This window comes from Auxenochlorella protothecoides, assembly GCF_000733215.1.
Source record: "Auxenochlorella protothecoides strain 0710 contig1185, whole genome shotgun sequence".
Classification (NCBI taxonomy): Eukaryota; Viridiplantae; Chlorophyta; class Trebouxiophyceae; order Chlorellales; family Chlorellaceae; genus Auxenochlorella; species Auxenochlorella protothecoides.
The window spans coordinates 1-11,216 of record NW_011934433.1 but is presented as its reverse complement, the minus strand read 5'-3'; the positions used below and the strand labels follow the sequence as shown (position 1 = coordinate 11,216).

The window sequence follows — 11,216 nt, the reverse complement described above, 5'->3', positions numbered from 1 at the left end:
CGTCGCCAAGGTGCGCTTGGCCTGGCGCAGGTGTATCACGCCCATGCACCTGACCTAACAGAGCACCGAGCATCCGCTTCCACCCATTGCAGCTCTATCGGGACTGTTTGCGTATGGCAGATTGGATTGCAACCAAGGTGGGGTCCAAGGGATATACTTTCAAGTAGAGCCGTGGCCTCACAGAAACGGCAGGCATGCGGCATCTGCATTAGTCAAAGCCCGAATGTCATATTTTTGAGACACTTTACGTTGCAGAATGGCTCATCCGGCGCTGGCATGAGGGAGCAGATCAAGCAAGCCTTTGCCAAGAATAAGAACCTGACCGATGCTGTGGAGGTGAGGGGGGCTTTGTTGCAATGGATGCCCATGTTTGTCTTGATTTTTGATGAATGCAAACCTGCCTCGGGTCCATTTCATCACCAACGCTCGCAATTTCTCTCATTGCCCACAGATTGAGGCTGCCAAGGCTGAGTGAGTTTGGGTGGGGCACACTGTCCTGGGGTGCCCAGGACGACATCTTGGAACCTTGCGTTCTTTTCCTTGTCTCATACCCTAACCCTCAATTCTTCCACCCACAGTGCTCGTCGTGGACTGTCCAACCTGCTGTTCATGGAAGCTCAGCGCATGGCCAAGGTTGGGCTGTCCAGGGCTGGTTGTGATGTGGAGCTTCCACCCCTGTAAAGCCTTTGTTGCTGAAGTCTGACCCGATTGTCCTTTGGAGGTATCAATTTCCCATTCGCCAACTTCAACTCAAGGAAACCCCACCCCCGCCCCACTCCCAACCACCCGCAGGACCAGCAAGACAAGCACGACGGTTAGACACCTCCGTCCCCAGCCCCAGCTCTGCTCCAGCAGCATGGCGGTAACTAGAGCGTGCAGCAGCCCGCACAGGCCCGTGCTGCAGCAGCATGTTGTCCATAAACACCTTTCCAGCGGCATGCCCCTCCCCCCTCGCTGTCCCCTGTCGCGTTCTGGGGCGGCAAAGGCCCGCGTAGCTCCATCGAGATCCAGAGCCCTGGCGCCCGACAATTCGGAAGGCGAGGCTCAGAGTCCCCTCCCCGCCGACGTAGCGCGGCTCAGCCGCCTGGCCCAGGCGCTGTCCTCGCACGCATTCGACTCCTTGCTGCTGGATGAGGAGGAAATGGAGACGGAGGAGAGTCAGGGGGGGGATGACGCCGGCTCCTGGGACGATGGCGCGATGCTGGTCGAGCACGGCGCAGAGCCCGGCGACCTGTCCGTCCTCGATCCCGACGCCCCCGCGCCGTCCACCGCGCCGGTGTACAAATCGCGGCGCGCGGCGCGCCGGCGCGCCAGCGAGGCGCGCGAGGCGGCGCTGGGCGCGGGCTCGCGCTCAGGCGCCGCCCTGCCGCGCGTGGCCATCGTGGGCCGGCCCAACGTGGGCAAGTCCGCGCTGTTCAATCGCCTGGCAGGCTCCGACCTGGCCATCGTGCACGACGCGCCCGGGGTCACGCGCGACCGCCTCTACTGCCCCGCCAACTGGGGCGGCCGCGACTTTCTGCTGGCCGACACGGGGGGCCTGATGGCTGACGCCGCCGCGCTGCTAGCCCCCGAGCACCTGGCCGCGGCCGCGCGCTCCATCAGCGCCCCCGGCCTGCCCGCGGCCATCGAGCGCCAGGCCGCCGCGGCGGTGGCCGAGGCCGCCGCCGTCGTGCTGTGCGTGGACGGGCAGGAGGGCCCCACCGCCGGGGACGAGGAGATCGTGGCCTGGCTGAGGCGCACCTTCAACCGCCTCCCCGTCCTGCTGGCGGTGAACAAGTGCGAGGCGCCCGGGTCCGGCGACCTCCAGGCCGCTCAGTTCTGGGGCCTGGGCCTAGAGCCCATCCCCGTGTCGGCCATCTCGGGGACCGGGACGGGCGACCTGCTGGACGCCCTCGTGCGCCGCTTGCGGGAAGGGGAGGACGAGGATGAGGACGAGGAGGCGGGCGAAGCGGCCGCTGCCGTGGGCGGCGCCGCAGCGTCTGCCGCCCCGGGCACGCCCGCCGCGCCTGTGGCCGTGGCCATCATCGGCCGGCCCAACGTGGGGAAGAGTAGCATCTTGAACGCCCTCATCGGCCAGGTGGGTGTTTTTTTGTGTGGGGGGGGGGCCCGCAGAAGACAGTGGCGGCAGCGGGTGCAGAGCGAGGACTGGTGCCTGGACATCCCAGCATGCGTCTAACTCAAAACTCCATGCATGTCTGTGCTCAGGCCACTCAGCACACCGCAACCCACCCAGGACCGCTCAATCGTGAGCGACATGGCGGGGACCACGCGCGACGCCGTGGACACGGAGTTCACCGCCCCCGACGGCACTCGGTACACGCTGATCGACACCGCCGGGGTGCGGCGCCGCACGGCCGTCGCCGCCAGCCCCGACGGCGCGGAGGTGCGTGGTTCTGTTGGGTGCTTCCCGTTTTTGGGGGTGCACATGCTTTGCATCGCACTTGGAGATGCGAGGGCCATGGAGGATGGCTGCAGACTGAGGTTTGGAGCGATCTGATCAGAGCACGACCCATCCTAAGTACCCTCAAAACACCTCAACCCCCCACCCACCCCGCTCCTGCCCAATCTCTCTCAGACGCTGTCGGTGAACCGTGCGCTGCGCGCAGTGCGGCGCGCTGACGTGGCGGTGCTGGTCCTGGACGCCACGGAGGGCATCGCGCAGCAGGACTTCCGCCTGGCGGAGTACGTGGCGGCCGAGGGGCGGGCGTGCGTGATCGTGGTGAACAAGTGGGACGCCGTGGCTGGCAAGGGCGCCGCCAGCCTGGCTGAGTTCGAGACCAACGTCCGGGCGGAGGTGATTGGTGATGTGTCTGTGAAGTAGGGGGGCGGAGCTGGGGGGATCACTGGATGCCCAGAATGCTCTGCCTTGTGCTTCTGTCGTGGCGCTCGGGAGTCCCTCTTCTGAGACCCTACGCACCCTCCACAACCCACCATCATGCATGCACGCCCCCTCCATCGTTCTACTTGTTCCTCCCAGGCAACTCACCCCCCTTCCCTGAACCCACACACACTCGAACAGCTGCGGCCCGTGGAGTGGGCCAACATGGTGTTCTGCTCCGCCACCACGGGTCTGCGCATCCCCCGCATCCTGGACGCGGTGCGCGCGGCCTGCGCCGAGCACCGCCGCCGTGTCCCCACTGCCACGCTCAACATGGTGGTGCGTGATGCGGTGGCCTGGCGCGCGCCGCCCGCGCTGTCCAAGAACAAGCAGGCGCGCGTGTACTACGCCACGCAGACGGCGGTGGCACCGCCCACCTTCGTGCTCTTCACCAACGTGAACGAGAAGTTCCCCGAGGACTACAAGCGCTACATTCAGCGCCAGCTGCGTGAGCACATCGGCTTCCCCGGCAGCCCCCTGCGCGTCTACTGGCGCGGCAAGACGCCGCGCGGGGAGGAGGGCCCCAGGAAGGGGAGGAAGTGAGTTCCGGGCGTGGGTTGGAGGGAGAAGGGGCAGCGGCGGTGGCGGGGCGCGGCGCGGCTGACCTGAGAGCACGGACGGAGGGAGCACGGCGCCTTTGGCCCAACCAGGCGGGAGCCGCGTCGAGAGCCTTGCCCGTGCACCCGCATGCTCTGCGACTCTGCCACCCCCACCCCGTGCCTGCCTCGTGTCCGGTCAATTACATGTTTGCTCTGAGCACCACCGTCGGGGGTGCAGGGAGCGCATTGGGTGGTGTGGGTCAAGGGCAGGCATGTGGTACAGAGGGCGGCTGTTACCGAGTGCTGCTCTGAGAGCGGGAACTCCGGAGAGTCTGGGCAGGGCCCTCCTTGTGTGAACAGTGCCCTTCCACGGAGACATGTCGAGCAGGTCACCCGACCAGACTCCCCACACCCCGCCAGCTGTGCAAAACTTCTCTGCTTCGCCTGGCACTTCCTCACACCCTGGACAGCAGGACCCGGGCGCCGTCCTCGGACAGGCTGAACCCTGCGCCGCTGAAGGTGCTGCTGGCGAAGAAGGGCCCCAGCTCCAGGATGTCCAGGTCCTTGCACCGCTCCTCCAATTGCCTTTTTGTTTCGAAGGGGGGGGAGGGGGGGGGATGAAGGTGAGTGGCCTGCAACAGCTCAGGGGCTGAGCGGGGTGCCAGTTCATAGCTCCCCCCCCCTCGCAACAGAAACCACACCTGACGGGCACGGCAAAGTGCGCGGGGTCGGCCAGGGTGCCCGTGACGGCCTCGGCGCGACGCGCTTCGCGCAGGCACTCCTGCAGCTTGTACAGGATGAGCGCGTCGAAGTCGGCGCGGTCCACGATGTAGCGCCTGAACTTGCGGCGCAGGCTCTTCTGCACCGACAGCTTCTGGGTGGAGACGAAGGACTCCAGCATGACGCGGATGGCGGCGTCTATGTCGTCCCCCGTCACGTGGTCGCGCAGGTGCATGGCGGCGCGCGCCTCCGACATGCGCACCATGGACTCCAGGTGCCGCACCGCGATGGGCATGCCCTGCGTCAGCGCGCTCTCGCGCCGCAGGTCGGCGTACACCTGCGCGATCTTGTCGTGGTCGGCCAGCGCCAGGCGGGGGCGGCACGTCTGCTTCGCGTACGTCACGTACTTGCGCAGCATCTCCTGGGACAGCACCTCGCCGTCCCCCGCCGCGGCCTCGGGGCCGGCCTCCGGCGGCGCGTCGGGGTGGGAGCGCGCGTGGGAGGCCACCACGAAGCTGGCCAGCCGCTCGTCGTTCACCGCGTCCACCGTGTCCCGGATCACGCACAGGATGTCAAACCTGCAAACGGCGGGGAAAGAGGTGCAGGGTGAGTAGAACGGCGAGGAGGACGAGGGCGGAGGTGGGTTGTGTGTGTCGCAGGCCGCTGCCTGGACTCCATTGCCACGAGCTTGAGGGCCATGCAGCGGCGGCCAGCCAGCTGCAGGCCCAATCATGCTAGGCCCAGAAGATGGCACCTCACAACATCACCACCATTTCCCCCCTTTCTTCCCCCCCCCCACCCCCCAATCACCTGGACAGGATGGGGTCGGTGAGCTCGACGTTCTCGGAAAAGGTCTTGCTGGCGTCGTAGCGGCCGCCGACGGGGTTGGCGGCGGCGAGCACCGAGCACCGCGCCTGGAGCTGGGTCACGATCCCTGCCTTGCTGATGGAGATGGACTGCTGCTCCATGGCCTCGTGGATGGACACGCGGTCCGCGTCGTTCATCTTGTCGAACTCGTCGATCAGGCACACGCCCTGGCGTGTGTGTTGGAGTGGAGGGTCGGCATTTCAGGGCCTGGTCCAGGCAAAGCTGGGTCGGAGGGAGGATGTGGGTGGAGCCTGAGCTCCACATCCCCAGCGGCCTGCCTCTCGCCCATCCCTTCCCAGGTGGCCAGCCCCCCTTCCCCCTCCTTCTCCACCACCACCACCACCCCAAACCCTGACACCCTGAACCCCAAACCCCGACCCACCCGATCCGCCAGGACCAGGGCTCCGCCCTCCAGCGTCCACTCCCCCGTGATGGCGTCCTTGTGCACCGAGGCGGTGAGGCCCACCGCCGAGGCGCCCTTGCCCGTTGTGTAGACCGCGCGATGCGCGGCCTTCTCCACATACTTGAGAAACTGGGACTTGGCGGTGCCCGGGTCGCCCAGGAGCAGCATGTTGATGTCGCCGCGCAGTCGGTGTGTGGCGCTGGGGTGCTTCTCCTGGCCGCCGAACAGGGCCAGCGCCACGCCGTGCTTCACACCCTCGTGCCCGTAGATGGAGGGCGCGATGGATTTCACGATGCGCGCCGCGATGCGCGGGTCGCGCGCCAGCGCGCGCACCTCCGCGCGGTCCTCGTCGGTGAGGCGGGCGGCGGAGTAGAGCTCGCCGCGTCGCGCCAGGTGCACCGCCTCGATGGAGGTGGAGTAGACGGGGAAGCCGTGCCGCGCGTTCTGCCCCGCCTCGAAGCTGTGCTGGTAGATGCCGGTGACCACCACCTCCTCCCCAGGGCGCACACCGTCCACCAGGTCGGTCAGCAGGATGACCTCCTTGGAGCGGGGCAGGCGTCCTGCGGGCACCGAGCCGGGCGACTCCTGCAGCGTGATCTTCTGGTAGTTGCGGTACACCGTCTCGCGCACGTTGATCTGTGGGTGGTGGTGGTGGGGCAGGGGAGGGAGGGGTGACGGGAAGGGGGTGGGAAGGAATGGTACACGTGGGCTGTCTGAGGCATGGGCACGTGTGAGCCAGGACCAGAGACAGGGACTGGCTCTGGCATGGGTCGCTGGGCACGAGTACGCAGGGGCGGTTGACGGGTCGGTGGGCAGCGCGCGGTCAGGAGTGCGGGGCCCCTCGCCACCACAGGACGCCCCTCTTGCGCAGGAACCAACCGCTCGACAACCCCACCGCTGCAGCCCACCGAGAAGGGCCCCTTGCTCTCGCAGGAGGGGCAGGAGCCGAGTCGGATCTCGCGGTCCCCGGTCTGGATGTAGGGCCCCAGCACCGCGCCGCAGCGCGAGCAGTCGTACATAACGCGCTGGAGCTGGGGGTAGACCCCGGTGCGCCGCGTGACCACGCCGTCGACGCGCACCAGCGAGTTGAGGTGGAAGTGCCTGAGGGGCAAGGGGGGTTGTAAGAGAGGGGAGGATGGGAGGGTAGTGGAGAAGGCGAAAGGCGAAGGGGGCGGGCTGGGACGCAGGCGTGGGGCCTGGCAGGGGGCCTGGTTTGCAAAGAGGTGGGTTTGGGCTGACAACCCACGCTCGGGCCATCCAGTCTCCACCCAGATCCACGCAACAGGCACACGTGCATCAGCATCCTCCCACCAACCTGAGGTCGCGGATGGATTCCTCCAGGGGAATGTTGGCCAGGCGGACGTACACATTGGAGTGCGTGTCGCCAAAGTCCTCGAACTCGTCCAGGACCACCTGGGCGAGGCAGGCGCGGCAGAGGGAAATGGGTGAGGGAGGTAATCAGTAGGTGATGGCGAGGGAGGAGCGTGGAGGATGGGCTGCCACTCACGTGCAAGCCACCCCCTTAGCGCACCGAACAATATGACACTCCCAGCCGCCGGCAAATAACCTCAGCCCCGATGCCACCCACCCACCTCCTTGGCGGTCTCATCCAGGATGGGGAGGATGTCGCGCGGCATGTCTGCCACCCACACCGCCACCACCGGGAGCCCGTTGGCGAGGTCCACATAGTCCAGCTCCAGGCTCTGGCAGTTGGCTGTGATGTTGAGGGGGGGGAGTTTGGGTTGGGGTTAGGGGGACACTGACCCCGTGCTTTGAAAAGAGTACAAGTGACCAGCAAGGATGCCTCGGTCAGGGGCGGGCGACCAGGACAGGGTGGGACCCTAGCGTGCAGCCGACCTGGCGCCTCAAGCTGCGGCATGCAGCCCCATTGCTGTCTGCAAGCTGAACCCAGCACGCCCCCTCCCTGTCCCAGAAAACCCGCTCCGCCTCACGTACTTCTGACCATGGCGCGGAGGAGGGGCGGGTAGATGGGGTCGCCGCCCTCCTGCGCATACGTGCGGAGAAAGCGGGCAAAGCGCCGCTTTATCTCCCTGCGCACGTTGTCCTTAGCGATCCACTCCTTGATGGGGCCGCGCGTCTCCTCCAGATTGATCTCGTACTCACCCTGAAGCGAGGGGGGGGGGGGGGGTTCGAGTGGCCTGATATGCAGGCCCGAGGGCCCTGGCAGAGGAACCAGCCCAAGGGAAGTCGTGATGTGGGCAAGGATCAGCCTGGAGTTTTCAGAGTGCTCCCAAACCTACAACCCCCTCCCTCCTCTCTGCCCGCCGCCGCCCCACCTCGATGTCGTCCCCGGCCTGCGCCTCCTCGAGCCGGCGCCGTCGGCGCGGCCGATCCCCGTCGTCCACGTCCGATTCGTCCCCGGCCAGGGCGGCGATGAGGCCGCGGCGGTGGCCCGTCAGCCGCCCCTCCTGGCGGTCGCGCCGGGCGAGGGCGGCCTCCGCGGCGGCGCGCGCATCCATGCGGGCCTCCATGGTTGCGTCGTCGATGAACGCCGTGTCCAGGCCCTCCGTCTCGTACCGGTCCAGGTGCTCCATCGGCCGGTAGTCGCTGTGAGAAGGGGGAAGAGTGTGACGGGGGTCAGTAATATGTCACGGATGACACCGCCAGGCAGCCCAGGGGCCTGCTGCATCCAGCATGCGCATGTGTGCCTGCCACACTTCCCCTGCGCCTGCTCTAGCACCGTCGGCACTCACGCCTCAAAGTTGTCCATGAGGTCCTCCCCCTCCTCCTCGGAGTCCCCGCCGACCACAGAGGCAGAGTCCCCCTCGACCTCCGAGGCGCCCTCCTCAAACTCCCGCTCATCGCGATCGGCCTGCGGGGAATCGAGAGGGAAATCTGAGACCTCGGACATGTAGAGCCAGATCCGCGACCTGCATGCGAAGCCTGCGGAACCCACCATCTCTGCGCGAGCACACTGGCTGCAAGCTTGTGCGTACTGGAAGCCGACCACAGGCTCGAAGGGTCCCCGTTAACGCAGATACTGTGGATACTTTATAGGAGTATTGGCAGACGTTCCTCAGCACACGACTCCAGGCGATCCACCAAAAGGGAACTGGATGCGTGGTTTGGAATTTGAATTCCGGGCGCGAGGTGCAGTTGACGTGGCATTCGCCTCACGCCATCTCTTCGTGACGCCATATGCCGTATACGGAGGTGACTTGCTACCAAGCCGACGAATAGCCGGCCCCGGATGGTAACTATCTCAGAGGAAGGGATAAAGTCATTTCTAGCAGGGTTCTTGGGATCCACAGCCTGGAACTGGTAGCATTTTCTGCTCTGGGCAAAGGCATGGGACAGTGATCTGCAACTTGCATATGTTTTAGAGGTTACCATCGACCAGGACGTAGATGCAAGCTCTGTAACCCAGATGAATCATAGAAGCGTATGTTGGAGACAATATGCATAGCTTCAAGCAGCCAAGGAGTCTTCCTCCCCTTCACTGAATAGCTCCATAATCTGAACTTGTCAAAACTCTTACTTTCAGGAGTCTGTCAAATATCACATACAACCGATCAATACAAGTTGGGAGGATTCATTTCCGTCATGAAGTGGTGTTTATTAACACCAGATGGTGGGTTGATAGTTCGAGGCCTAGGCGCCTTACTTCATTCAAGCGCGCTCGCCACGGATGCGGCGGGCCAGCTGGATGTCCTTGGGCTGGATGGTCACGCGCTTGGCGTGGATGGCAGCCAGGTTGGTGTCCTCGAACAGGCCGACCAGGTAGGCCTCGGCGGCCTCCTGCAGGGCCAGCACGGCGGAGGACTGGAAGCGCAGGTCGGTCTTGAAGTCCTGGGCGATCTCGCGGACCAGGCGCTGGAAGGGCAGCTTGCGGATCAGCAGCTCCGTGGACTTCTGGTACTTGCGGATCTCGCGCAGGGCGACGGTTCCGGGCCTGTAGCGGTGAGGCTTCTTCACTCCTCCCGTCGCGGGGGCGGACTTGCGAGCGGCCTTGGTGGCCAGCTGCTTGCGCGGGGCCTTGCCACCGGTGGACTTACGGGCGGTCTGCTTGGTGCGAGCCATTGTTCTTGATGTGTTTTTATGTTGAAGGTTTTTGGAGGCTGGAAGATTTTGTGGGAGTGCGGTCCCGTCGCGTGGATTTATGCTGTCGCCCAGGGCTCAAAAGACACTTCCCGCCACCTCCGTTGTTACGGAGCACGTACCGATCTTGTAGGCCAAAACGGCCAAAACGGGCCATCGACTTGGTATGCAGAATGCGTGTCCAAGAATACATAAATCAGGCCCCGGTCGTCGAACTCAGCATCATTCTCACCATCTCCACACAGTCTCCCACCAGCAAATCAACCTCCTGCAACCATGTCTGGACGCGGCAAGGGCGGAAAGGGCCTGGGAAAGGGCGGTGCCAAGCGCCACAGGAAGGTGTTGCGCGATAACATCCAGGGCATCACCAAGCCCGCCATCCGTCGTCTGGCCCGCCGTGGCGGTGTCAAGCGCATCAGCGGCCTGATCTACGAGGAGACCCGCGGCGTGCTCAAGGTGTTCCTGGAGAACGTCGTGCGCGATGCCGTGACCTACACCGAGCACGCCCGCCGCAAGACCGTGACCGCCTTCGACGTGGTCTACGCCCTCAAGCGCCAGGGCCGCACCCTGTACGGCTTCGGCGCCTAAGCAAGCCACCTACCTTCCTATTGGTGTTTATTAACACCACCTCATTGCGAAAATTGGTCTGTACTCCAACCAGAATTACAGATAGCAGACGTCAGGGGAGCAAATATACTGTTTACCACTGTCACCCACTGAGAGGAATCGTCACCTCTGCTTGAGGATGCAACCGCCCTGGTGCATGCCTCTTGGGAATGGATGGAGAAGGACCTGTATTCAGAGTGAGATGCATCAATGAAACTGTTACTCCTCTCTAGGTGATCAGGAATTTGTCGGCGAGGTGCCCTAAGCACACGGTGCTGCATCTACTCCACCAAGTTTATCGTTGCCTCAAGGTAGAGATTTTGTCACAATGCCCTCTCACCACTGATGTCCGTGTCAGGATAGCTAACGTGGCTTGCCGACGGTGCCCTCACATTTCAGTAACCGATTGCAATTTCAAGCATTTTTCCCAGTGAAGGTGGTGTTGAATAACACCAGGTGGATTGTGTGGTGGAGGAGACGATTTACTCGTCCTTCTTGCCGGTCTTCTTGGGCAGGAGCACCGACTGGATGTTGGGGAGCACACCGCCCTCGGCGATGGTCACGCCGGCGAGCAGCTTGGACAGCTCCTCGTCGTTGCGGACCGCCAGCTGGATGTGGCGGGGCACGATGCGGGTCTTCTTGTTGTCGCGAGCGGCGTTGCCGGCCAGCTCGAGCACCTCGGCCGCCAGGTACTCCAGGACAGCTGCAAGGTACACGGGGGCACCGGCACCGATGCGCTCTGTGATTGGAGCGGAGGGGTAGGAGGGTCAATAACGGACAGCTTGCAAGTCTGTATCTCGGACAGAATGAACCAACGACACATGCACTCACCAGCGTAGCGGCCGTTCTTCAGGTAGCGGGCGATACGCCCGACCGGGAACTGCAGGCCCGCCTTGGAGGACTTGCTCACGGCCTTGCTGCCGGAGGTCTTTCCCTTTCCGCGTCCAGACATGATTGCAGACTTTTTGGTGTGTGGAGAGATTGAAGACTTTGGGATCGGGAGAATTTTGTGTTCTGGTTGGTCAATGTCCTTCGCCTTTATACTCCGAGCGCGTTGTTAATTTAAGGTCGCGCAGACCGATCCGGGGGGTCATTTCAAGTCCTGACGCACGGATAGGTGTGCAATGAGGTTGGTATATATCCT

The 11,216-nt window shown here is 64.2% G+C and overlaps 6 protein-coding genes across 6 annotated transcripts; 3 read left to right on the top strand and 3 right to left on the bottom strand.

Moving 5' to 3' along the window:
- Window positions 1-276: 276 nt before the first annotated feature.
- Window positions 277-3,421, top strand: F751_0087 (GTPase Der; the record flags this gene model as incomplete). The annotated part of the gene is made up of 9 exons (XM_011403248.1): window positions 277-336; window positions 452-471; window positions 579-633; window positions 793-814; window positions 1,038-1,276; window positions 1,406-2,077; window positions 2,234-2,383; window positions 2,576-2,794; window positions 3,020-3,421. The coding sequence occupies 9 exons, from the start codon at window positions 277-279 to the stop codon at window positions 3,419-3,421; spliced, it is 1,839 nt and encodes a 612-aa protein (XP_011401550.1).
- Window positions 3,422-3,872: 451 nt separating this feature from the next.
- On the bottom strand, window positions 3,873-8,279 carry F751_0085 (DNA replication licensing factor mcm2; the record flags this gene model as incomplete). The annotated part of the gene is made up of 11 exons (XM_011403246.1): window positions 3,873-4,002; window positions 4,119-4,558; window positions 4,646-4,715; window positions 4,948-5,171; window positions 5,387-6,043; window positions 6,316-6,508; window positions 6,723-6,820; window positions 7,000-7,121; window positions 7,364-7,532; window positions 7,705-7,975; window positions 8,122-8,279. The coding sequence occupies 11 exons, from the start codon at window positions 8,277-8,279 to the stop codon at window positions 3,873-3,875; spliced, it is 2,532 nt and encodes an 843-aa protein (XP_011401548.1).
- On the top strand, window positions 5,008-5,498 carry F751_0086 (hypothetical protein; the record flags this gene model as incomplete). The annotated part of the gene is made up of 2 exons (XM_011403247.1): window positions 5,008-5,195; window positions 5,312-5,498. Coding segments are annotated over 2 exons (375 nt in total), but the record flags the coding sequence as incomplete, so codon positions are not given.
- A 758-nt stretch (window positions 8,280-9,037) lies between the features above and the next one.
- Window positions 9,038-9,448, bottom strand: F751_0084 (Histone H3.1; the record flags this gene model as incomplete). Its single annotated transcript, XM_011403245.1, has 1 exon — window positions 9,038-9,448. The coding sequence occupies one exon, from the start codon at window positions 9,446-9,448 to the stop codon at window positions 9,038-9,040; it is 411 nt and encodes a 136-aa protein (XP_011401547.1).
- Window positions 9,449-9,742: 294 nt separating this feature from the next.
- F751_0083 (Histone H4) lies at window positions 9,743-10,054 on the top strand (the record flags this gene model as incomplete). The annotated part of the gene is made up of 1 exon (XM_011403244.1): window positions 9,743-10,054. One exon carries the CDS (start codon window positions 9,743-9,745, stop codon window positions 10,052-10,054), a length of 312 nt encoding a protein of 103 aa, XP_011401546.1.
- A 500-nt stretch (window positions 10,055-10,554) lies between these two features.
- F751_0082 (Histone H2A) lies at window positions 10,555-11,024 on the bottom strand (the record flags this gene model as incomplete). Its single annotated transcript, XM_011403243.1, has 2 exons — window positions 10,555-10,811; window positions 10,904-11,024. 2 exons carry the CDS (start codon window positions 11,022-11,024, stop codon window positions 10,555-10,557), a joined length of 378 nt encoding a protein of 125 aa, XP_011401545.1.
- Between the last annotated feature and the right edge of the window lie 192 nt (window positions 11,025-11,216).